This window comes from Stigmatopora argus, chromosome 12 (assembly GCF_051989625.1).
Source record: "Stigmatopora argus isolate UIUO_Sarg chromosome 12, RoL_Sarg_1.0, whole genome shotgun sequence".
Lineage (NCBI taxonomy): Eukaryota > Metazoa > Chordata > Actinopteri > Syngnathiformes > Syngnathidae > Stigmatopora > Stigmatopora argus.
Window position 1 is genome coordinate 10,486,634 of NC_135398.1, and position 26,323 is coordinate 10,512,956.

Here is a 26,323-nt window from a genome sequence, read left to right on the forward strand (position 1 = left end):
ATAAGTAAAAGTACTTTCCACACAAAGAACATGAAGTGCCAAATGTTAGTGCCACCAAACAGTCAATGTTGATGGCGATTTAGATGGGTTTGAAAATCAACTTTGCGCTGACTTTACATTTAATTGGGATAAAAAGAATGGACTCCACGTCGAAGTTTGAGTTTAATAATAATAATAATAATAATAATAAAACAAACCTATGGCAGGTGGACTATACGGGGGTCTCATCCAGCCTACTAAATACAATTTAGATGAACTATTACTATCCACTGACTGCCTGGCAAACACGAAAAGGGCGGATTTCATGGAAAGATGGATTTATGTATTGATAAATCGACCGACAAAATAATAGATAGGACGTAAATATATCAAGAGCGCTTGCCCCTGTGCTGACGCGTCAGGCCACGTGACGTGTTGTGTTTACATCCTCTCCTCGCAACTGTTCTTTCCAGCACTCCGAAAAAAAAACCTCTCGCTCCTTCCACTTTCTATCCTTCGCAGCGCTTTCAAAACCCACAAAATAACAACTCTCAACATAATCTCTCGATGTTTCCTTGTGCCTCCATCAACCGTCGCATTGCGCCCAGGATCGACGAGCAGTAACTAAATGCGACACGACATTGTTGTGAGTATTGTTCCATTTGTTTACACGCTAACAGGTTATTCGCGTTCAAGTGCAAAGTTTACTCCGCTTATTTTGTTTTTATGTAATTATCATTCATGTTATCTAGTGATGTAAGGTCAAGTAAAATGGGAGTTCGGGGTGGCCATCCTGTAAAGCTGCTTTGTGTGTTTTGATGATGGCGCACTAAGGCCATCTTTGCTAACGTTAGCAAAGTTGCTACTTCATATAATTATCAGTGCGTTTAACTGCAGGTTCGCCGATACTTGCCATTTTTAAATGGCACTGCTTCCGTGTTCTGTTGTGAACTAATCCCCTGATCAAAATTGTAACACACGGTTTATTGTTGTTGTAAATAATACTTTGAGTTCTGACGCTAAACTCTTTATTTACCAACCAGTTGGCCTTGTCAGTCGCTGCTTAAAAAAGATTTGGGGTTAATCGCATTGCAGAGAACGGGCAGATTTTGCTGCGTTTGTGCTCAAACTGAGAACAAAAGGCAATGCAAATGCAAGGAATATGTCTCTTTCTGTGTCCGTTTTTGTAAGCAGACTTTTTATCGCCATCGCGTCATGCAGATGTGCTCGAAAAATACACAACAGCTGCGATTCCGTGGTTAAGATCGTTCTGGTCGGCATGGGGCGAAGAACGCCGATGTTGTTTTGGCTTTGTCGTCGCACGCAGTGTGGAACAAAGTGTCGCGCGATCTGATTGGCTGAGAGTGGTTGTTTCCGTGGCAACTCCACTGCGTGTGTAATCCACACGCTGATTGGCTGGCGCAGTTATCCGTCAATTGGTACCCGGAACATCAGAAACTATTAAACTTGACCAGGTTATACAAATAATAACAAATAAATAAAATAATAATTTTGACCAAACTAAAGATTGACGCAAATTATTTATTAGCGAAATGTATAATTATACAAGAGACATTCTCTTTGCTGGGAAGCTGCAAAAAGTAATATGTGATAATGTATATGGATGGATGATAATAAAGGAACTTTTTGGGGGAAAATTCTGAATAGCAGATAGTTTTAAGTTTTGCATTTAATAATTGGTTTGGTAGTAAATTATGTAGAAACCTTTTGGGGAGATCATTTTGTCATCTTGACAAAAAATGATATATTTGGTAACAGTCCAAAAAACTGTGTGGACATGTAGTTCATGTGATCTTGAAAATAGGCAGTACCTTCCTGCTTAATTGGCTGGGTTGAGTAGGGCTCAAATGACAATTAAAAATAAACAAACAGGTCTGTGCTGCTCTGAGGTTATTTTCACGTTATGCAATCTCTGAAGATATGCTCACGAGGGAAGCGCACATAAAACAGGAAATGCATTGCCTGTTCAGTACCTTTTGGAACAGTAAGTTGCTAAATAAATGTCAATTTGGTTCTTGGAGTGCTCTCATGAGCAATTTACATTTTTAATGTTTAGACAATGGAGTGTGAATATAGTTTATATTCTCTTTGGAGCCTTTTATGAGTTTGCGGATCCTCGTTTTAAGGTGGAAATTAAAGACATGTCCCAATTCGATACTTGGGCTTTTTGACAGAGGGCTCGTTGTTTTTTACCATGTAGTAACATGTTTCTTTCAATGTAAGTTTTTACACTTGGAAGCATGACAGTCAGAGAAACCAGCTGTCTTTTGTCCCATAAAACCAACATGAAAAATGTTAACCAAACAATGAAGGAAGAATGGATTATAGTGTATTTTATACGAACTGGAATGTGATTAAATATTTAACAAAAAAGGGGGACAGTTCGATGATGAGCATATTTTATAAAAAAATCTTGTATGCATTTGTTTTTAAAACATTCTTCCTTTAGCTGTATAGCTAGGACAAAATATGAACCAATAGAGATGGACCCTTGCTTTTACGTCCTTGTTTGTTTAAAACTGCTCACACATTGAAAATACAAGATAGACATGTAGTTCCAAATGTAACTTTCACAATTGAGGCTCATTTAATAGTGCTATTAATACATTTAGTGAATCAATATTAGCGTGATAACTCGGTAAAATGTATAATAATACCGTGGAGTCATCTTCTGTATGCAAGAATAAATTAATATGTTGTTGCTCATGTTGTTCTTAGCTGTCAGAACCATTGCTTTCTTCCATTTCCTGTTCTGTTGTTGTCGCATCATTCGTTTATGTCCCCACTAATATCCTGTGTGGCATTGCAAAATAAAATAAATGAATAAAAAGACATGCGTGTTCAGTATATAAGATAAGCTCTTTGGATGATCGGAGCTGTGGTGTTAAGTTAACGTCGAGAGCTCGTGTTTCTGAAGGATCACTCTGACCACGCAACAAGATTTACTGAGCTGTCAGGCATGACCCCGGTTCACATTCAACTTCGTTTTCCCTATCGGGGCCAAGTGTCTACATTTTGTTACCTGATGTGTCAAGGTACACTGCCGAGGCTAAGTGACATCATTCACATAATTTGTCAAGCCACGTTTCTTTATATAGCCCCCAAAAACCAATGGGTATTTTTAAATCATGAATAGAGAAGGCAACCTTGTACATAAAAATAAAATAACAAATCAAGTACTTAGAACTGCAGTGTAAATTACTGTAGCGGGTGCATTAAGATCCCCGTGGATTTCCTGCTTTGAGACTGTACTGCAGTGGCCTAAAGGAGCTTTATTTGCACAAGATTGTGCCTGACCTACTTTTACTTCTTTGCACTGGAAGCAACTGAAAATGACCAACCAAGGCAGGATGAAGGAGGGGAAACTAAAAATAAGCAAATAGTGAGCGGAATGGACGATAATGCGCTTCGATGGAAAATCACCTCAGCACAGGCCTACCCTCCCTCTACTGAGTTGCCCCCCAATGTAAATTCATGAGCTGAGTCAGAGAGAGATGCGGAGAGGGCATAAAGGAAATTCGAGAGAAGTCTTCCCTCGGGTGAATCACCAACAAATCACAAACGCTGTAGGGAAGAGTGGGAAAGTATCAGAGCTCTGTAACATCACGCAATCAAACTGATCTTTACTCCAGAAGGTGTAGTATTACCATGATTGTGTGGCAACCTGGACATTATGAGGCATATTTGATGATGCCACCCAAGAAATCGGTTTCTGGAAGAACCCATGCCATCGTCAATTATAAAGAATTATATGGTTTTAATCCCATCTGGTGGCATGTGGATGCCAATAAATTATGTTAATGTATTTTAGACATGTACTGTTTTTTTAAAAACATATTATAATATCTGGGGCAGCCCAGTGGCGCAAGTGGTTAGTGCTTCGGCCTCACAGTGGGAGACCTGGGTTCAAATCCAGGTCGGTCCACTTGTGTGAAGTTTGCATGTTCTGCCAGGGCCTGCCTGGGTTTTCTCCGGGTACTCTGGTTTTCTCCCACATTCCAAAGACATGCATGGTAGGCTGATTGGACACTCTAAATTGCCACTAGGTGTGAGTGTGAGCGTGAATGGTTGCCCGTCTCCTCGTGCCCTGCGATTGGCTGGCCACCAATTCAGGGTGTCCCCTGCCTCTGGCTCAAAGTCGGCTGGTATAGGCTCCAGCACCCCGTGCGACCCTAGTGAGGATAAAGCGGTTCAGAAAATGATATTATAATATCTTTATGCACTTCTGAACTTTTTGGAAAGGGGTGTCATTTTTGTGGTCTTTTCCCATTTTATTCTATTTTCAAAAAATATAGCTGTAAAAATTAAGAAATAAGATTTTTAAACCACTGTAATGACATTTTTTTGTAGATGGTGGCACTGCATTACTTTGGATTTGATATCAACATAGATATTTTGAATGTAAGATCAAGATTAGGTTGTTGCCTGAATGAGGAACCAGCTCTTCAATTCTACTGCATTAATCATCTGTGGTCATTACTTCAGCAAACGCGTGCAAATTTCATGATCATTTCGAGCATTTTTCATCAAAAAGGGGGTCCAATCTTAGCAATTATAGTACAACTATTCATAGCTCCTTCAATCTTGACAATCTTCTGTTTTTTTATATCTTTCATCTTCAGGACACCAGCTGCTCTGAGATGACTTTTGTGTGAGGAGTCACATCAGCTGTATAATTTTCCGGGCCCCCCAAAATCTTTTTTGCCAACATGGGAGGTGCCGTGAGTGCTGGGGAGGACAACGACGACCTCATTGACAACCTGAAAGAGGCACAGTACATTCGCACGGAGAGAGTGGAGGAAGCTTTCCGTGCCATTGACCGTGGCGACTACTATCTGGACAGTTACCGGGACAGCGCCTACAAAGACTTGGCATGGAAACACGGCAACATCCACCTGTCAGCACCGTGCATTTACTCCGAGGTGATGGAGGCGCTCAAGTTGCAGCCGGGACTGTCCTTCCTCAACCTGGGCAGCGGGACAGGCTACTTGAGCACCATGGTTGGCCTCATCATTGGTAAGCATGGAATAGGGAGTGGAAAATAATAATAATGTAATTGGTTACTACATTTGTTAAAAAAAACAACTCCTTAAAGCAGTGCCCCTGATCTGCAGACATTTTAGCCTATAAAGTGCCAGTAAAATGTTAATATAGTGTTTTTTTACAAAGAAAAGTTAGTGCTGTACTTTGTGAAACAGGAATAATATCATAAAAAGAAATGAATTTTTTTGTGCATTATGATTAATTTGTTGTGCTGCCTTCTGGCCACTATGTGGCAGTATAACACTGAAAAAAAACAGTCATACAGGACACAACTGCTCAGTAAGCCAGAATGTGGACATTTTTTTCTGATGATAAAGAATATAGTACGTCTTGATGTTTGCTGTTATCACAGCAACATTGAAGTTTTTTGTTGGTCTTGTCAGGTTATCATTTTGCATAGCGTTTTAGTGTCTAGGGCTAAATTACACAAACGCATTGTGCAATTATTACTTAATATGATAATGTGTTTTGTTGTTGTCTAAATCAACTATTAGTATTGTGTTAACATCTTCATAAAAATGAAATATGATGACGTAATATTAAAAGACATAGTAAATGGCCTTGATTTTCATATGGCAAATAAGAGTTTTTTTGTCGTTTCTGCAGGTCCATTTGGTGTGAACCATGGTGTGGAGCTCCACAAGGATGTGGTGGAATACGCCAGAGACAAACTTGATAGTTTCATAAAGACAAGTGACAGCTTTGATAAGTGAGTGTTGGATTAGTGCTTTGGTGACAGTAGCATTAGTGGCCTACAAATGCTCTGCCATTTTAAAAACATATTCTAAATGTATTTGGGTTGATGCTGCATGTTGGTTTACTGGTCAGCACATCTGCTTCAAAGTTTTGAGATCAAAACTTCAATCCTGGGGTTTAGCCTTACTCCATGGAGTGTTCTCCCTGTGCATGTGTGGACTCGCATCTCTAAAACATGAATGCTAGTCTGATTGAACACTTCAGATTCTTCAGAGGTGTAATTGTGAGTGTGAATGGTTGTTTTTCTGCATGTGCCCTGCGATTGGCTGGCTGTACATAGCCACTGTACAGTATACAGCCAGTCAATCACATGCCACATATGTCTCAATATACGTTATAACTCTTCTGGCCCAACTTAAGACTGACGTCTTAAAAGCATCAGGAACATTTTGCAGTTGTTTTTAATTACTTGGCTGGTAGAATTGACTCTCTTAACCTACAAAACTAAAGCATTTTTACAGTATTCAGATTTTGAGTTTGGTGGTATGTAGTGTTAATAAGCTAAAAATGATTACAACAGGGAAATGTTTGAGGTATTTAAATTCTCGTGCAATGGCTCAATAGAAATTTGAGGTAAATTGCAAAAGTAAACCAACCTGATATTTTAATGTATATATGTCCATATGTATGTCAAAAAACTAAACATATTGTAGCATCTACAAGGTCAACATCAGGGTTTTTAATGGTTTATTTCCAACCATGAGGACAAACACAACATATGATGCAAATTACCACTACTCCGCTTATGAATAGTTGCATACCAAAAGGTCGGCTTAATTTGAGTTGGAAAAGCAGCTGATTGGAACAGAGACGCGTTAGAGAGAAAAATATACCGTCAGGGCGCCTTATAATCCAGTGTAGTTTATATATGGAAAAAAAAAAGTGTCATTCATTGAGGGTGCGCCTTATAATGCGGTGCGCCTTATAATGCGGTGCACCTTATAGTCGTGAAAATACGGTACATTTTTTAGATACCATAATGTCAACAGAGTTATTTAAGCCCTATACTAGCAATGCGACATGAGTAACGAACATTTTAGTTATGCCTTGTTACTGCAAATAGAAATATTATTATAGTACCACACTACACCCCACACTCTTTATACCTACCATTCTTTTCATTTCATAGTCACACATAAATAAATGTTTCCTTGTCTTAGTAGGAAAGCCTAGCTGTGATATTTTTATAGAGTGGATGTACTTGGCAGAGGTGAAGCAATTGTTTGTGTTGCAGCCGCTCAACAACTTTGCTATTTTATTTGTTACATGTTGCTGTGTCTAGTGGAGAAAAAAATCACCAGAAGATGAAAGTAGACAATTTAGTGTGAGGGTGATATTTTCCAGGCATTTCCGCTTTATCCATATATTTGTTTGGTTTTTTTTCCCCCCAGGAAATAATGTGAATTTATCTGGTTTATACCATGTGTCTGTACTATCTATTGTAGTGTTTTCTATACGTATATGTAGCCTCATAATGGCCCTATAGGGCTCACCATAAGCATCCTTGTTCATTTTGAACATTGGCATCTGTAATGTGTCCACCCTGCAGGTTTGAGTTCTGCGAGCCTGTCTTTGTGGTGGGAGATTTCCTCGAAATCGCTACTGATAGCCACCAGTATGATCGCATTTACTGCGGGGCTGGGGTGCAGAAAGACCATGAATATTACATGAAAGAGCTGCTTAAAGTCGGGGGTATTCTGGTGCTGCCTATAGAGGATCAGGTGAGCCTTGAGCACTCTTTACGCTGCTTTGGAAAGCCAGTTATTGAATGCCCCCTCTATGATGTGGCTTATATCATGTTCTTGTCTTAACAAAATATTTTTATACTGAGGTTACTTGGAGTTTTAGGCCTTTAAAATATTTTTTCCTGCTTCTTTTACAAGAATAGTGATGTGCAGTTGACCATTTTTTGTCTTCTTTTGATCAATTAAGTCTTGAATTGTTTTTAAAAAGATGTCTGAAATAACCATTACCAAGTAATTGTTTTCATAGTTTTGTATTGAGATGAAATTACTGAACTGTTTAAAAAAAGATGTTTTAAATAACCATTACCAAGTAATTGTTTTCATAGTTTTGTTTTGAGATGAAATTGCTATTCAGTTTTCAGTATATATGATTAGAGTCATTTCGCCACTAGTCCTTTCAAATTAAAAAAAAAAAAAAACAATGATTATCTGGAATAAATATTGCTATGGGTAAAATGCAGTTAATCAAGAATAATTAATTACAAAGATTCTAATTATTTTTTGTTTTTATTACATCTAAGCTCTAATATATATAAATATATTTCATAGCTTACACAGATTACCAGGATGGGCCAGTGCATGTGGGAAAGCAAAAACATCTTAGCTGTGTCCTTTGCACCTCTGGTCCAGCAGAGCAGAGCTGATGGCGACAAGCCAGACAGTGTCCAGTTGCGTAAGTTCCCCCCATTATACTTCCGAGTTGCAGATTTGTGTTATTCGCAGGCTCAGCCAGACTATGAAAAAATGTGCGGCTTATGTTCCGGAAAATACGCTAGTATGTTAGGTTGTTTCTGCAGCACCTTCTGTAACATTTACATATACTGACTATTGAGGTACCCGGAAGTCAAAATTCAGTCACAGTTTTTACTCGCACACAAAATGTGTTCTCTTTGTGCTCAGCCCCCGTGGCAGTGCGCACCCTTCAAGACCTGTGCCGCATCTACATCCGCCGCACACTCCGCGAGCTGGCAGGCAGCGGCGACGAGGACAGCCAGGCCCTACGTGCAGGGGCGCAGCGTGTGCCTCAGAAGCGAAAGCGGCGGCACTGCCGCCGGCGCCGCATCAACACGTACGTTTTCGTGGGCAACCAGCTCATCCCGCAGATGGTGGAGAGCGAGGAGGAGCACGCCGACGAGGAGCACAAGGATGCCGAGGAGGAGGACGAGGAGGAGGAGGACAAGGAGGAGCGAGACCTCGGTGACGTTGAGATCCTCAAGCAGGCCAACGTGTTTAGAGACCAGATCTTGGCTCTGCCCCTGCCTGAGTCTCTCAAGGACTATTTACTCTACTACAGGAAAAAGTGACTGGGGCAAAAGTTCACATGTAGCGTTATTTCCGTTTTATTTTGAAGGCAGAACTCAACGTCATAGTTCACACTGGATAATGTGGACGTTCCTGTTTGTATATGTTGTTTTCATTTTGATTTATGGGCTGCCCGGTGGCGCGTTGGCCTCAGAGCTCTGGGGTCCTGGGTTCAAATTCAGGTCATGTCCACATGTGTGGAGTTTGCATGTTCTCCCCTGGCCTGTGTGGGTTTCCTCTGGGTACTCTGGTTTCCTCCCACATTCCAAAGACATGCATGGTAGGCTGATTGGACACACACCCATACCTAGGGGCAATTTAGAGGGTCCAATCAGCCTACCATGCATGTCTTTGGAATGTGGGAGGAAACCCACGCAGGCCCGGGAAAACATGCGAACTCCACACGTGGATTTGAACCCTGGACCCCAGAGCTGTGAGGCCGACGCGCTAACCACTCGCTCCAACGGGCCGCCCTGGTTCAGAAAATGAGATGAGATTTTGATGTATTTTGTATATAAAATATACAATTAAAATGAGGACGTAAGATGAATTCAATGTTCACTGCAACCTCCAAAGTTTAACAAAATCTCTTTTAAAAATCATTTTCAATGAACCATGTTCCTGCTGTCACCAAGAAAAAAACTATATAGGAGATGAACTTTTTTTCTTCGTAAATGTAAAAGCTGTTATTAACTCACTCGCTTCCATTGACAGCGCTAAATGTCCAATCCCTTTGAACTAGGTGGGCTTGCAATAAACAATCATGTTTTCGCCCCATAATGGCAATAGATGTCCAATCCATTTCGGCTGCCTTTCTTACCCAGTCAAAATGGGATGAACGTTAATGGCAGCCAGTGACTTAATGGGGAGGAGCTGGCAGTGACAGTTGGATGTCTATCGCTGCAATGGCACTGAAACACAATTTATTCACTGTCACCCCAGTCAATTTGTAGTGGACGTCTGCTGCCGTCAATAGCAGCAAATGAGTCAAACACACTAAGAGTGCCCCAAGATTGTAGTTTACAATTTTCCCCCCACAAACTGAAAAAATATTTTTTTAAACCTTCATTGGGGATGATGAAAATGTGTCATGAGTTAACTCATTCATTCGTACACTACTATCGACGGCTATAGAAGCCAAACCTGTATGTTACATAGGAAAGCTGGAAGTGAATGTGTATACATTTTTGAGATTTTGTAACAGAAAAAAATACTCAGTTGATTTTAAAGCTTTCCCATTGTTGCGGTTTTCACTTTAGAGGTTCAAATGTATGTAATTATACAGAAAATCATGTTTTTCATAATCATGGATGAGAGGAATTTGATGGGGGTTTTCTACCTAAGAGTTGATGTACCCTTTTTTTCTACGGTTTCACCTTTAACCGCAACCTTTCTTAAAAAAGAGCGCTGACTTGACTTGATGCGGTATTTGTTGCAGCGAAGACAGTAAAAACTTGTAGTGTTATATTGCATGAACACTCTTTCACGAGGGATCGTCCACTGATTGATTCATTCATGCCAATCAAGTGTGAACAATCTAAAGTGATTTGACCTTTGTTTTGAGAGTGATGCAAATTTCAAAGCCTTTTTGTATAACAAAGCACCTTATTGTAGTTTGGGATGAATTGGGGAGGATCATTTTTACGGCAGACTTCTATGAAATGTGCTGAAAAAGTCAACTCGTATTCCGCCGGCGTTTTTAAGTGCCAATGTCACATGTAAGCGACAACATTCCACGTTTATGGTTGTTGTTTTTTGAGCAGTGGTGGACCATCAGGGCCTGCAAGGCCTTCTCTGCTGGGCTAAAAAAAATCTGAATCACAGACTGGTGTTAATTATATTTTGTCCATGAATACTTATTAAATAATTCCAAATTGTCCGTCAGCTTCCTTTCATTGCTTTTCCTCTGGTTGCGCTCCTTCCAGATCTGTTTCCATATTTAAGCATTTAACCAATCACATTTAAGCCATTATTTGTTCCCAGGGTCAGAAGTCTACCCGGATGCCTTCACAATCAGTTCTGCACGCCCTGCAGCATAAATAAGCATGGATAAAACTTGCTTTAGCTAATCAGATTTCGAGTTGGCGACACCAAGGCCTTCTCATACGCGCAGGCATGCGTCGTGGCTGAATATTCTAACAGACGTTATTATGAAGACAATGTATTTTTGTGTGTGTGTACCTTTAATTGGCGTGACGTAGGTCAGAGTTCAAATGACCGCCTTCAAAATGGCGGATGAGCCAAAAGACCGCTTGCGTGTCGACTGCAGAGCAGCTCAGAAATGACGATTTACCGAAGAAAGACCTGATAAAGCGCTTGTAGGACAATGCAGCGCATTCGGTACGTTGTCATTTGGTGATTTCGAAGCCCCAGTTGGCATTTTAAGAGTGCTTTTTGACGCGACCATGCTTCGATCGCGTGCTAGCCCCACGTTGATGCAACCGAAAAATGTTTGCAAACAAATTGGCTACATTGCGTTACCTATTGCTCTTTATGTTTAAAAAGAAATCATTCCATTGTGTTTCAGTTCCTCAACGAGCACAGATCTTCGGGAAACATCAAGAATGTGGCCAAAGTGACCAAAAGGAGAAGCTTGTCGACGCCATAACGAGCCGTTTGTCAGCAAAGTGAGTCATTAAAATTTTCTCAATCCGTGTAATAATGTCAGCGTTCAGTATTCAAGGCTTTGCTCAATTAGCTTGTTTTTCATTGTGGTACATTCATATTTTGAATGAGAACACTTTAAATTACAAAAACTATTTTAAAAAAAAAATGTTTTCCTTCAGTGCTGACTCCTAGCAAGACTGGCTTTTGGTTATTGAGTTTCAGCGTGGATTTTCACATTATTAACTAAAAAATGATAAATTAAGTTTTCCACAGAAAAAATCCACAATGTAGTCAAGCTGCAAAAGCTGAACCCACTGCAAAATGGTGAGGGATTACTGTATACCAGGGGTAGAGAACCTATGGCTCGGGAGCCACATGTGGCTCTTTGCCATCCTGTGAGCTAAAATATGGAAATCGCTGTTGACAGAACTGAGATATTACATTTAGAACTGCTTTAATCTTCATTTTTTTTTGCAGTAGACGCTTCTGGAATGCATCCTCTTATTAGCAACAGCATGAGAATCTTTTAAAAAATATTCAGTTTTTTTCCACTTTAAAAGTGGTGAAATTACAAAAAAAATTGAAAAGGCACTTGTTTACATGTATGTATTTTAACTTTTAAATTCGTAGTATGGCTCACAAGGAATAACATTGGAAAATATGAATTGTTTGTGGCTCTCTTCGTCAAAAAGGTTCCCGAGCCCTGCTGTATACCTTTTACTATAGGCTTGTTTTCCCCTTAACTTTCTTAAAAGAAGACCTTGGACCTTTTCATTTGTAGTTTTAAATGTAGTTTTGGCAAAAACTAAGTGAGACATTCATTCAACAATAGCACAGGGATCATTTTTGACTCAGGTTTAGACATATGGTAAAATAGCTGTTTTTCCTCAGTGTAAGGGAGAGAAAAATGGAAACTTTTTGGGATATTTATTTTTAAAAATGAATGTATTTGAAATGATTGACTGAAAAACTCAGCTAGCATGAAATAACATGGGGAAATTAATGTGGGTCATTTGTGCATCAAAATGGTTAAATAATCACGCTGTGGTGTTTTGCAGAGGTTTAAAGCTGCAGATGGTGGAAGAGTGGACAATGCAGGTGAAAACTCAAAATCGACAAGGCCAAAGAAGTAGAGATGCAGGTCCCAAGTTTATCAAGTAATTTTATTTATTATTTCATGTTCTGTATACTAAAACTACTCATTTTGTATCTTGCTTCTCTTCAGGTTCCACCCAAGTTTACCAAATCAATGCTAAAGAAAGGGTGACCTGATGAACGGCAGTCTTTGACACCAACATCCCCTCACTGGTACTTGTCTTTATAGAGCAAGGGTCTCCAACTCTGGACCTCAAGGGGCCCCTGTCCAGTATGTTTTCCATATCTCCCACCACATCTGAATCAACTCATCAGCAAGCTGTCCAGCTTGGTCATGAGCTTTTGATTTTTGTGTGTTGGAAGACATGGAAAATAGACTGAATAGGGGCTTTTGAGGATGAGTTAGAGATCCCTGTTATAGACTTATTTTTGAGTGCCTCTGCAGTGATCAAAAAGAAAACAAGTCAGTGGGGTAGGTCTAATATTTCCATTTATTCCTCCTAAGGCTTTAATTTTGCTTGCCTTTTTCAGTGGGATGGAGACCTGCTGACTGAGCAAAGGGGTGATGGTGTTATTGGAAGGGCCTCTTTGGTAAGTATCCTTTTGGTCTATTTTATTTAGTCTAGTCTTTTTAATGTTGGACTTAATGCACTGACATTTTCTTCCAGTATTCCACCCAAGGGGAAGAGGACTTTTCATCCATTTACAGATGGAAGATTGGACTGCTCCATGAATGTCTCAACTTGTGAAAAAAATAAATTACTTGAATTGTATATGGCTTATTCTTCATTTAAGTAGCAAATGAATACAAGTGATATGACAGGTTAAATATTTTTATTGACAGGAAAACACTTAGTTGACATTACATGAAGAGCTCATTTTTCTCTCCACCTGCAGACAAAACAGTTAATTATACATGTTGGCAATATAAATTTCCTCGAACATTTAAGGAAAAAACACTTAGAAAATAAAAAAAGAAAAAAAAAAAGACCATGAAGGCTTTTAGGTCTTTTTTTTTCCCCAAGTGTTTTAACAAAAAAAAATCTGCTCAAATTTATTTTCAAATGAAGGCTTAGCAAAAATAATTCCTTCATACCTTAGAGGTCTCGCTTTGCCATCATGAGCACTACCTGTATAAGGGGGATAAAGTAAAAAAAAAGCTAAAGTTATCATATTGAGACAGGTTTAGGAACTAGTTTTACCTTGATCTGATACAGTGTTCTGAGCAGGCAGGAAGAGCTGCTAAATAGGGAAAACTTGCAACAAAAAAAGCAAAAGTTAACATAGTGGCGATTCAATAGATATGCTTAGGTGTTTTTTTGGAAATAGTTTTACCTTGATCTGGTACAGTGTTCTGAGCAGGCAGGAAGAGCTGCTAAATAGGGAAAACTTGCAACAAAAAAGCAAAAGTTAACATAGTGGCGATTCAATAGATATGCTTAGGTGATTTTTGGAAATAGTTTTACCTTGGTCTGGCCCAGTCTGCTCTCTTGTAACCTCAAGGGTGTGCGTGTTCTGGACACAGAAATCTTGATGGTAAACAGGGAAAACTTGATTTAACCAAGCTATTTGGGAGTTGCCAAACATAACAGGAAAGAAAAATCTTACAAGAAATTTATTAAACAATCAAAATAAAGAATGAAAATAAGTTAGAGTGCCCCATGCTATTTTCCCTTTTCCAGACAAGGCGATTAAATATACAGACTGACGTTGACAGCTACGAGAAAGTTGGCTTAACAATTTTTGTATAATGTTTTTTTGTGAAAACAGAACAATTACAAATTGGAATCGGGTGTTTAGCACTCGCAGTGAAAATTATCATTACATACAACACCAGGAACTAAGCTGTGCCTCTTGATGTCATTTTTGAGTCAGCCTTTACCTAACAAACTGTCCGTTGATCTCTCGGCTTTGAAGATTAAATTAAAAGTCTTTCTACACGACTCAATAATAGAGAGAAAACGGACAACATATTTTTGAAGTCAAATTGGGAGCGTCGTCGTGACGCTAATGCTAAAATAGCTAGTCACATAAGGCACACAGCCGAAGGGAAAAGGAGCCAAAAACTTAAATTGTCGACAGTGTGTTCAACCCGGCATTAAACTAACTGATTTGTTGGCGCTTTTGGCTTAATTGATTCCTAAAAAATCTCCCGGTAGCGTGATAAAAATGCACTTAGGGCAGTAAATTGCTCAACGCCTTACCTCGTTGGCATGCTAGCCGTCCCTCAGCATGGAAATGACGGTCTGAAAGGGCGCGCGACTGCGCATGTGCTTCATTTATGCAGCCACGTCACCAATGGGCGTAACCACGCCCATATTGCCCCGCCATATTGAATGGGTAAAAGATGGTGTTGCTTACCACGCTCCACAAGGTGGTTTGTCCTCCCAACTCAATGTCTATGTTTTGAAGATGACGTAGTCGTGATTTTTGTGATCTTGATGCTATGAAACAGTATTTGTCAGCACACATTTTTTTCCAAATATTGAGTAACATTTTTACTTAGTATTTTACATCAACTCACCTTTATTCCAGAGTGTCCAATCAACGTACCATGCATGTCTTTGGAATGTGGGAGGAAACCAGAGCACCCAGAAAAATCCCACCCAGGGCTCGGGAGAACATGCAAACCCCACACATTTGGACCAGGCTGGATTTTAACCCAGCTCCCAGGAGTTTTCTAACTATTCTTTGTATTACTACATACAATGTAGTGAATAATAAACACAAATACATGTAAACTCAAGTCTTTGAAAAATAACAAAAAAGGTATGGATTGTCTTTAAATTATAATTGAATATATTATATATGGAGAAGAAAAAAAGCTATTTACACTATGCCTTGCCACTTAAGATGTTTTCTTATTAGTTAAAGGTAATTTAGGAACAAGCCCTCGCCTACAAGTTGGGTGTATCACTTTAAACATAGTTTTTTGTACTAAGATCGTATCTCGACAGGCTTTTGGTGGATTCTTGTGGCACGTTAAGAGAATTGCAGGAAGAAACAAGCAAATATGTAAATAACTATAAGTACCAGGGCCTATTTACCATGGAAGGACAGGTTATTATGTTTTAGTGCCATTGACAGCGGTGGACGTCCATTCCATTTTAACTCAGTCGAAATATGGATTGGACATTTATTGCCGTCAGTGCCATACCAATTGGGACCAGCATTTATTTAAAATGATTTTTTTTCAAGGTTATTATAGCTAACAAAATGAAACAAGTAAAATTGATGGAACATTTTTCTAAGGAAAATGAAATTGAGGATTGTAAAACTACAGTAAGTAAATATTGATTTTAAGTTCATAATGTGATGTCCTCGGATTTTGTCTTGTTTCCTTTATGGACTATCATGGTTCTTTTGAAATATATTTATTACAACAACTGCACTTCCCACCATAGGAAAAGTAGTAATATTATTAATAGTACATTTCTTTTACTTTCTGCTGTGACATTTTTCGAATCTTGTATCCAATAACCCATATTAAAAAAAATAAAATAAAATAAAACTATGCTAAAATTAACAATTTTCAAGAAATAACAACAAAGATAAGCCATTACTGGTGAGCCGCATGATTTAAAAAAAAATCTGTTTATTTGCGTCAGGATACTATATTTGTCAATAAAACATCTGCAAAAAATAAACTCTCACTCCCCCATGAATCCAGTTTTGTTTGAAAGGGATAACTGCCAACATCATGTTTTTTCTAAGAAGCATAACTCTAAATGTTTTTGCTGCCACTGTTCATTTTGCCAATAATATCACTTTTCATATTTACAAATTGTCCTCCAAATTCACAAAAGCAAAGAAAATCATCATCATTGGTTATATTCTTCTTAATTGGTCCCTACATTGAATTAAAAATAGAGAGAGGACTCTATGACATAACTATTTCGAAAATAAACCCTCCATTTTTGTCCTTGATTAGGGTACTTTCAAAATCAATGCTTATTTACATTGTCACAGAATTTTGTTTTTAGGAAGAAGGTTCAACTTCTGGAATCCTAGTACAGCCTTAAAATTGAAATGAATGCAGATGCTGACTGCTGCTCACTTTTTGCTACTATTGACATCCGCCAAGTGGACAAATTATTGGGACACGAGTGATGAATACAAGAAAAATGATGATAGCGCATTGTCTTAACCATTTAATACTTACCAGCCGACATCTCTGCACCAAATGACCCAATTGATCAGCTCTATTTGTAAGAACGATTTACAGTATAACGTCAATTGCCATGACTGAAACAATCCCCAATAGGAATGATCCCAATGTGATAAAGATGAAACGCTCTTGTTCATTTAATATAGCTCTTTGCCCAAAGGCAGGACGTTTGGAATCCGCAATAAAGGCTCATAAAAAAAGTAGCTTTGTGATTCAGAATAGAGTAGGTCCACTTAAAAAGATGTTGAAATAAATGCACACTTGGGTGTCCATGAAGTCTTACTGTGAGGAGCTTCTTATTCAGACATCACAGATAGGCTTTGTATGAAATTTCAGGGAGTTTCCTGAGGAAGCCTGTGTCTAGTGTCCTAATGGAACCTCCCACGGGGTCTTTTCCGCTCCCTTACCTGCCCAGCATCTGAGATGATGGTCAAGATGAAACTGATTTTGAGCTGCTGCATCAAGTGTTTTTGTATTTCAACTTGGGAGTGTGGGAATTGCACGAGAGGCTCACTAGAGAAGGAATACCAGCATTTGCCGCCGTGGCCTGGCTCTCCAAAAACATGGGGTCCAGGCACGCTACCTTGGCGGCGAAGAAAGCGTGAATGCAATGAAGCACTGCGAAAAGGTTGGAGAATTCCAGCTCCTACGGGAGGCAAAACAACGCATAAAAAATGAGTTTCCCCCCAAAATATCATTAAAAAAATCAAATGGTAAGATGGACTTGCCTTTGCCTCAATAGATTTGGAGTCTTGATTTTGGAATAAAAACTTAATCTTGCTTTTTCCATCATCTGATGAGCCTTTCAGCTGAGAGAATTTGTACCTCCAAAGGACAGCCTAGAATGGAGCAGGTCACCAGGCACGTATTAGTTTTTATCAGAAGCTCATGAATAATGCATGCGTGATTCTGAATGCTTGTTGTGCTGTATGGATTGTATTATTGTTGCCACTAGGCAAGTAATAGCAGCAGAGAAAAGGGACATGAATATGTATGTGTGAGGCTTATTCCAATTGTTTATTTTAGTGCAATCATCTGGAGGAGGAGTGTCGCAACCAGTTTGAGGTTTACAACAGCAGAGTGAAAATCACAAAAGAAATGTGAAAAATAAAAACAGAATTAAGGGAAAATAGCAGAATGTTTTTTTCCCTTTGTTTTGCACCCTGCTGCAAAACAATTTTAACAATGAATATGCATTGCAGTTGGTTGGTGACCACTAAAATACACAGATTTTGAAGCAGGAGTGATTAAAGTAATTCAAATTTACCACTCAGCATGAAGAAACAGTGGTTGTGATTTTTTTTGCACAGGAAAATATCATTGATATTCATGAAGGCTGGTCCAGTCTTAGGCATGTTGTAAAACTCAGCCAGAATACGTCTGTTAGGTATACAGTGGTACCTCTACTTACAAATGTCTCTATGGGCTACAAATTCAGGTTACAAATCGCTTCCATGAGAAAATGTTGTCTCAGGACAACTGTATGTAAAAAAAACACAAAAACAAAACAAAAAAAGCCAATGAAATGTAAATTAACTTCCCATATCCTTATTTTGAAACTAAGTTACCATATTTTTGGATTATAAATCGCACTGGAGTATAAAATAAAGGTCACACTGGAGTATAAGTCGCATTTTTGGAAGGACCTTTTTAGTTACTGAATTTAAAAGAGTTATGTTTAGTGTTGAGACCATGTGTACATACAGTAGACTTGTTACAGAACACGTTTGTTATTTTGTTTTGTTTTTTTAAACACAAACAGCCTCTAACAGCAACTGGCAAACCTTTTACGCACAAACGTTGTTCTGAAGATTAGTATGTATTCCTATCGCTTCACATAGGACTTTCTGGTTCTGTGTTTCCATGCATCTGCAGATTTAAATTTATTGAACACATCAATACTAAGTAGTATCGGTCCATTAAGGAGAGTACATTATTGGCATCGTGCTTGCATCATAAATTAAAGTGAAACTGACTTTTTGTTTGAGGTGGTTAACAAAGAGCTGCAACTCATTTTCTTGAATAGGATTCAAACATGGGCTTTTTAGGTGAATTCACTAGTCATAGATATTGATCAATCCTACTGGTTGATCCCATTTTTGATGCAAAACATCTGTCCTTCATTCATGTGTCCAGCTGTGCGAATTAAACCGTGGCAAACATGGAGTAAGCCATTAAATCAAAGAACTCTTAAGTTTTCTATATTTGCTGCCTCTATTGACAGTAGATGTTAAATCCATTTGAACTGGGAGGTCGGCAGTGACAGTCACTGCCACTTCCAACAGGATTAAACGTCACTCACCTTGGAAGCAGCATCAAAGCACACAAAGCCCATACTGAAGTCCACTGTCAGTCCCATTAGGTGACTCTCCAAGATGCAGGCATATGTTTTAGACTGCGGAGAAGAAGCAGTAAAGAAGAAATGGCGAACTCAGCAGTTAATGATATCATTCCGTCATATCCATCAGCAATAAAAATCTGGCCTACTTGTATCCGTTCCACTTCCAGGTAAGTGGCCATCTGAAAGGCCTTTTCCCAAACGAGCAATTCGGACTCCAGTTCCACGCTGAAGAACATATCCTCGCCGGTCTCCGTCTGCACGCTGAAACTATGTCTTCTCTTGTCTACTAGCTCATTGTCCTGAGTGCACAAAGTTGATTAAAGGTCAAAAGGTTGATATATTTACTTTTTTAAACATTTATTTCAAAGAATTTCACTCAATGCCTGCCACTGACAACAATGGATGTCCAATTCATTCAGAGGCAACACTGGGGGAACCTGCTGTGAATGCTTGTAATTCAGTGTGACGGCAGACTGAATTAAATGACTGCCCTATAAAAGGGTTTAGTGTAAAGTAAATTGCCCGTAGGTATGAGCGTGAGAGTGAATGGTTGTTCGTTTCCTCATGCCCTGCGATTGGCTGGTTACCGGTTCAGGGTGTCCCCCGCCTGGTACACGGTCGATTGGTCGCCGGTCTTTTAGTCGCCGATCTTTTGGTCACCGATCTTTTGGTCGCCCGGAAGGTTATTGATAATTACCATTTAAATCGTTGCTCAAATTCCCTAAATACAAACGGTGAATTATTATTTAGTCATACTTAATGCCCTATTAATTATTAGGCTAGTGAAAAGCTCCAAATTTCCCGGACTTTTATTGTTTTTTGTTGGAGAACTTGTTAAGACCCTGACGGACGTCCCTTCCTAAGGGGACAACTCATGTACATACAAACTCATACACACACATGTCGGCTCATTGAAAATGCTCATGGCCATTGTTGGCTTTTATTGATGCGTAGACCATGTTGTTTTACCTTGTTTTGTCGCCGGTCTTTTGGTCGTCTGTCTTTTGGTCGCCGGTCTTTTGGTCCCCCATTGTTGCTGTCCGGGCGACCAAGAGACCGGCGACCAAAAGACGGCAACCAATCGCACACGCCCCCGCCTGGTGCCCGTAGTTATCTGGGATAGGCTCCAGCACCCCCCATGACCCTTGTGAGGCGGTTCAGAAAATAAAATGAATGAATCATTCTATTTTTTCTTTGGTGTCTTGCCTTTAAAATCTTGCACATGATTTCATAGACAGTAAAGCTTTTCTCTGCTCTGGTCCAGTCCCATGTTGTAACCTAAAAATGAGACACATTAATAAGGAAAGTAAATGACTCTTTTTGAGGTACCTGGTGCACTGAGATCTTAATAAATTCTGTCAAGGGCTAAATAATAAACCAGCCTGGTACAAGACCTCCTTCTCTATTTGCAATCCACTTACATTAGCATATTCCATTTGCATCAATCTTCACCACATCTCTGTTAAAGCCCTTGTCATTATCACTTCACACAAAATGATGAGGAGCTTCCTCTTCAACAAAGCACACATCAAAAAATTTAAATATAAAAAAAAATCTTACTGGAGGGGCGGAAAATTTGAAGAGAGAGGAACCCCTTAATGCGAGGAACTTTGACGAGTACATTCGATCCTGGACAGAGTCCTGCTCCTTCTCGTCGGCCCAGCCCATGTAGATGATCTGTGAAATAGGATATAAAGGTATATTTCATTAAGGGTGGAAATAATTACAGCTGATTCAAAAATTATTTGATTTTCCAAGTAAATATGCTTGTGTTCAACCCACATTTTCAGGAGTTGACTCAAAATTCTATTGCTAAAGGGCAGTGGTGGGCCGTCAGGCCCTTCAAGGCCTTCTCTGCTGGCCTAAGAAATATCTGAATCATATATTATATTTTGTCCATCAGTACTTATTAAATAATTCCAAATTGTCTGCTAGCTTCCTTTCATTGCTTTTCCCCCTGGTTGCACTTCTTCCAGATGTGTTTTCATATTGAAGCATTTAACCAATCACATTTCAGCCATTATTTGTTGACAGGGTCAGAAATCTGCCTCAAGGTTCAGATGTCTAAAAAGCTCCAGTATTTGTATTTAATCAATAAATGCTGCTAGGAAGTGGATTTTACCCGTTGAAGGCGCTACGAGAAAATGCACGGACCGCCACTACTAAAAGGGAGCTAAAGCTCATGGGGACTGTAAAAGCTACCAAAAGAAAAGTGGGGAGGGGACAGGAGATGTTGAATAGACAGACGCGACAAGGAGAAATGATACAAAAAGATGATGTGGATGACATCGAGCAGTGTCGCCGTCAGGCCAACATGTTTCCAGCAGTAGTCTGTTTGAAAGATGACAAATTCCCTTATGATATGTAAATATTTTTTTGCGAAAGCAGACAACACAGCAGACAGACTGACTGAAAGCAATTAAGTTGTTTTTCTGTTCTTCTCCCTGGTTTATGATGCAAACATTTAGCTTACATTGCAACACCTTGGCGCCACTGAAGCGTGTCCTTTCTATGACTGGCTGACCTGCTTACATATTGAAATACTTTAACTGAAATGCTTCCACAAAATCTCACTTTTTACCTGCTGGTTGACTGGGAAATTGCGGTTGATCTTCTTTACCTGTGAACAAGAGAGAAAAGTGTTAGATGTCATATTTATCAAAGGACAGTAAACTGATTGTTATTCCCTTTCTTTTTCCATTTAAAGTGCATACACTGCAAAAAAATATATATATTTCTACCAAGAAGGTGTGTCTTTTTTCTATCAAGTATCTATTCTCAGTGAATATACAACTTCTTATTAAAATCTTAGTAAAATATAATGTCTTTTTTTTTTAAAATAAAATGTTTTACTCATTTTTTAAGTGATTCTTTTTGTGACCGGACGTTTGGTCGCCGGACTTTTGGTCTCCAGACTTTTGGTCGCCGGACGTTTGGTCGCCGGATGTTTGGTCGCCGGACGTTTGGTCGCCCGGACGTTTGGTCGCCCGGACCCAAACAACTGGCGACCAAACATCGAAGAAAGGGACGTCAGTCAGGGTCTTAACAAATTCTCCAACAAAACACAATAAAAGTACGGGAAATTTGGAGCTTTTCTTTAGCCTAATAATTAATAGGGCATTAAGTATGACTAAATAATAATTCGCAGTTTGTATTCAGGGAATTTGAGCAACAATTTTAAATGGTAATTATTAATAACCTTCCGGGCGACCAAACGTCCGGCGACCAAAAGTCAGAGTACCATTCTTTCACAGTGTAAAAACAAGCAAATCCCTAGCAGATCTTCTCAACTTCAAAAGGTGCTAACATGTAAGAGCCTTGTGTTATTTCACATCATTTTGGCTACACAATGGAATACCTCACACTCTTAAAAGCATTGATTATGTGACTTCTTCTTAGTCAATTATCATCTTTAATGTTCCCTTCACACAATTTGCTCTCATTGTGCCACAGGAACACCCCCACACTTTCCTGCTGCTCTTATTGCCGCCCTTTAATTGACACTGTGACGTGGTCTATACACCAGTCCCAACATTTTGCCTGTCTTGTTTTAATTTGTATGCAGGTGCATTTGACATAAATGCTCTATAATCAAAGATCACTTTACATTGTGAATAGAAAAATACATTTCACAGAGAGCAAAAGGATGTTATTTTAAGATCAGTCAAACAGTGTGATTGGGAACCATGAACTTAAATCTTAGCAGCATGTGGTTTATTCCATAGTAGTTATCTCTGAATTTCAAGATTAACAAAGTACCCCTCTTTGTCAGCACATTTATTTTTGGTCACCATCCATTTGCAGGGTACTCATAGATAACAATTTATGCTCATATTCATACTTGTAAAACACTTTGATCCTCTATTGAATTTAACGACTATATTTTTGGAATGTAGGACGAAGCTGCAGTACCTGCAGAAAAACCACACAAGCATAGGGAAAAGCCCATAATCTCAGAACAATTTAGGCAGATGTCCCACCACTCGGTTGGTAGTGTTGATGATTATCTCTGATTAATTCGTTGGGAGCCATTGGAGTCCAAAAATGTCCAATCACTTTAAACTGAGAGGAGCTGGCAGTGATCATTGAATGTCACTGAAATTTACTGGAAACCCTCCAACTTCAAGTGGATTGGACGTCATTTGCTTTCAAGGGCAGCCAGTGCGCTAACAAGCATGCATGTGCTACAGTACACTACAGGCTGAAGGCTGTGTAAAAGAGGACACGCGTCCTATACTTGCTTATAACCTACAGCAACGATAAGTCAGCAAATTAATTACTCAGTCTTGATACAAAAATGCAGCCAGGAAATTCATTGACTCATTTTGCCGCACATCCTTTCCATCTTCGTCACCGTCTGTTCAACCTTTATAGGTTTTTAAAAAAAACAATGTTACTGCAAAACAATTCTGTCATTCCCCTGATCTGGAAGCAAAGTAGCTTGGTAGACAGTCAGAATCAATAATATATCAGAAACGCAATCAATCATGTCCTTCTTTTGATCTAGATTCTAGAACAATACTATCTCGGTAGTAAGATATGACAGGAAAAACATGGTTAAGGCAGGAAAATCAATAAAAGCTCAAGGCAAAATCTCTTGTTGTCATGGCACTGACTATAAGGTACAACAACATGACCTCCTGCTGGCTTTACCTCTTTAAATTCATAAGGGTTACAATGTGTGTACAAAATGCGGTACTCCTGTAATGGATTCTATCATAAGTGTGTTGTTTGTGCTCAGGTACAGTCTTCTAAATATGACCCTTTTCTCTGAAAAAAAGGCCACAGAAGCACTGAATGGCTTGGTGAGTCATTTGTTAGTCTCACGTCCACTTCAATTAAGCAAGATTCTTTTATTTACCCCTTGGCCGCAACACACACACACACAAACACTTTGGCACACAATAACACACCTCTCTTGAGTTTTGTTTTCCTGTGCTACAGTGTAACGACCTCTTTTTTTCCCTCAGACAAGACTGTAAAGTGGACAGAAGGCATTTTGTTCCACAGAATATTGTGTCAGACCCCTCCCAGTGAAAATAAATACACTATTAATCTTGTGCTATTATTAAGAAGTGAATACGTGTCTTTATACGCTGACATTTGCCCTGTTGTACGATAAATCGGGAAGAAGGGGAGAAAACTGAGAATCTTACGTTGTGCTTAGTGAGGGCTGAGATGTTGCCGCCGACAGCCTGAAGCCAGTCTAAACGGTCTTCATCCGAGGGGAACTGGAGCACACCGCTGCACACTCCGTCCACAGCAACCACTTGGAAAGCATTATTCCTGCAAAAACAAGAAGAAAAAATGAAGGGGGAGACAGGAAATTGGTACACAGATATTCAATTTATCCAAAATGGCTGTCTTTTTGGTCAATTTTCATCGACTGTTTACAACATTTTTGTGCCCAACAAATTGTTTAATATTCAGCAATGTTTAGGATGACTTTTTTTCCTCCCCAGGGGGCAAACGCTTACACAATTTTTCCAGATAAAGCTCATTGACTTCCATTGACAATAACAGACATCCAATCCATTTGAACCAAGAGGGCTGCTAGTTCAAATAGCTTGGACGTTTATTGCTGTCAATGGTCCTGAAACATGATCATTCACCGCCAGTCTTCCAAGGCGAAATAGATTGGACCTCTATCACCATCAGTAGCAGCCAAAAATCAAAAGAACCATCAAAATCAATTTCACTGCTTTCGCTGCATGAGATAACAGTGTTCGGAAAAAATATATGTATTTTAAACAAAACTGTCTGCATCGTTAGATAAGGCCTAGCTATCATCTCCCTTAAATCATCTCCAATGCCTGTATGTCTGAGAACGATCTTCTTTCTTCATGTTAATTAAAAATCTAACCCATGCCTTCAGATTGGATGATGTGTTGCTCAATATATATTTATATAAAATAAACAAGTGAGCTCCATTAAGAGTCAGTGCACATTCCTGCCGCAGTGTAGCTCTGATGGAAGTGTATCCAAGGACAGCTTAATGGCTCCATAAATCAAACCGTTTGTGTTTAATACGTCCGTCGTAAAGCAGATGGTCACGGCTGATGTGACATTAGCTGGCTGTTTAGGCAGACGAGAGTGGAAGTCCTACGGCCCACCTGCAAACGTCAGATCCCGGCACGTGCTGGGAGAGTCGAGAGTGCAGCAATGGTAGTAGGCGCAAATCCACCCATCTTTTCTCCCAGCGGAGGCCCGGGGAAGTGGGCCACGACGAGCAGGACAGCGTGTCCTGTGCCAAAACAAAACACTGGAGATCATTTGGCAGCCTTTCAGATGTTATTGTGGCAAAATATCATGATGCTATTCTACTATTCCCACTGGTGACCTGCTCTGTATCATTTCGGAATCCATTGGCCTAGCCGTTGTCTTTATATGACTTCATTATACACTCTTAACTCTATCCTCTTTTGAACATTATACATAGCATATACAATACCATATATTCTTCATGTTTATATCAGTAGGAAAACAATGGACATGAAATGAGGAATGAGCGTAAGAAGAGATATATATATATATATATATACATATACATATATATACATATATATACATATATATACACATATATATACATATATATACATATATACATATATACATATATATATATATACATACATACATATACATATATATATACATACATACATATACACACATGCACACATGCACATGCTATATATATGTATTAATCATAGAATTTCAAGTAAAAGGAAGATTTCATATTTTTTTTACTAGAACTGGAACATAAACTGTGAAGCATCAGAAGGGAGTGAATACCCATGTGAATCAAGTATTTAGATGTAACTGCTTGGATAAATCTTGACTTTCTCACATTTGCTTTTTTCTCCTCTATTTCTATACGTTCCATTCTTGTATAAAATAGACTATGAATAATTAGCCTTGACTTAAAAAATATCCCTGCTTCCAGGCTGCATTGATTCCTGCAAAGAGGCTACAAATGAAGATCGTCAAGTACCGTGTTATTCGGATGGTAGTTCAAGTGCAGGCCGCTATCACACAAAGGAGATGAGGTCCCGCTGCTCTGGTCGCAAGGTATGCCTGCATGTTCGGAGAAAGGGACAATAAATCCACAATGCTCTGAACAAAAAGCCTTTAAAGAAAAAAAATGGCAAAGCTCCAGTCCTCAGTGCCAATTTGTATGCAGTCGAACGGGCAGTCAACCTGGCCTATATACGCTTATGAAAAGCTTTTTATGAAAGCTCTCGCGTCTGATGACAAGCTGAG

At 39.2% G+C, this 26,323-nt stretch overlaps 2 protein-coding genes and 1 long non-coding RNA gene across 8 annotated transcripts in view; 2 read left to right on the forward strand and 1 right to left on the reverse strand.

Moving 5' to 3' along the window:
- Positions 1-402: 402 nt before the first annotated feature.
- Positions 403-9,113, forward strand: pcmtd1 (protein-L-isoaspartate (D-aspartate) O-methyltransferase domain containing 1). Its single transcript, XM_077615775.1, has 6 exons — positions 403-625; positions 4,623-5,016; positions 5,650-5,752; positions 7,349-7,520; positions 8,094-8,217; positions 8,445-9,113. The coding sequence occupies exons 2-6, from the start codon at positions 4,710-4,712 to the stop codon at positions 8,846-8,848; spliced, it is 1,110 nt and encodes a 369-aa protein (XP_077471901.1). The 5' UTR covers positions 403-625; positions 4,623-4,709; the 3' UTR covers positions 8,849-9,113.
- A 142-nt stretch (positions 9,114-9,255) lies between these two features.
- On the forward strand, positions 9,256-13,309 carry LOC144086028 (uncharacterized). Of its 3 annotated transcripts, XR_013304325.1 has the most exons (5): positions 9,256-11,186; positions 11,374-11,473; positions 12,512-13,020; positions 13,080-13,139; positions 13,217-13,309. It is a non-coding gene; the product is annotated as an uncharacterized LOC144086028 (long non-coding RNA). The 3 variants fall into 3 exon arrangements; XR_013304324.1 differs by having other exon boundaries at positions 12,512-13,139; XR_013304326.1 differs by lacking the exon at positions 13,217-13,309 and having other exon boundaries at positions 10,965-11,186; positions 12,512-12,761; positions 13,080-13,129.
- A 2,817-nt stretch (positions 13,310-16,126) lies between these two features.
- The window catches only part of sntg1 (syntrophin, gamma 1), a 92,572-nt gene continuing 82,375 nt past the window's right edge, over positions 16,127-26,323 (reverse strand). For all 4 annotated transcript variants that reach the window (XM_077615699.1, XM_077615696.1, XM_077615700.1 and 1 more), the window contains 10 exons: positions 26,055-26,137; positions 25,171-25,301; positions 24,214-24,343; positions 21,639-21,677; positions 20,618-20,734; positions 20,264-20,335; positions 19,204-19,356; positions 19,019-19,111; positions 17,445-17,555; positions 16,127-17,362 (listed from right to left, as the gene is read on the reverse strand). In XM_077615699.1, the coding sequence (XP_077471825.1) occupies positions 17,177-17,362; positions 17,445-17,555; positions 19,019-19,111; positions 19,204-19,356; positions 20,264-20,335; positions 20,618-20,734; positions 21,639-21,677; positions 24,214-24,343; positions 25,171-25,301; positions 26,055-26,137 (1,115 nt within the window). In that variant the 3' untranslated portion in view covers positions 16,127-17,176. The remainder of the gene's footprint in view (positions 17,363-17,444; positions 17,556-19,018; positions 19,112-19,203; positions 19,357-20,263; positions 20,336-20,617; positions 20,735-21,638; positions 21,678-24,213; positions 24,344-25,170; positions 25,302-26,054; positions 26,138-26,323) is intronic.

Bases quoted from the DNA above. Each gene is read 5' to 3' on its own strand.
- pcmtd1 (XM_077615775.1), top strand. From the start codon at position 4,710: ATGGGAGGTGCCGTGAGTGCTGGGGAGGACAACGACGACCTCATTGAC. The intron at 5,753-7,348 runs GTGAGTGTTGGA...TCCACCCTGCAG, and splicing joins ACAAGTGACAGCTTTGATAA to GTTTGAGTTCTGCGAGCCTG. The intron at 8,218-8,444 runs GTAAGTTCCCCC...CTTTGTGCTCAG, and splicing joins GCCAGACAGTGTCCAGTTGC to CCCCCGTGGCAGTGCGCACC.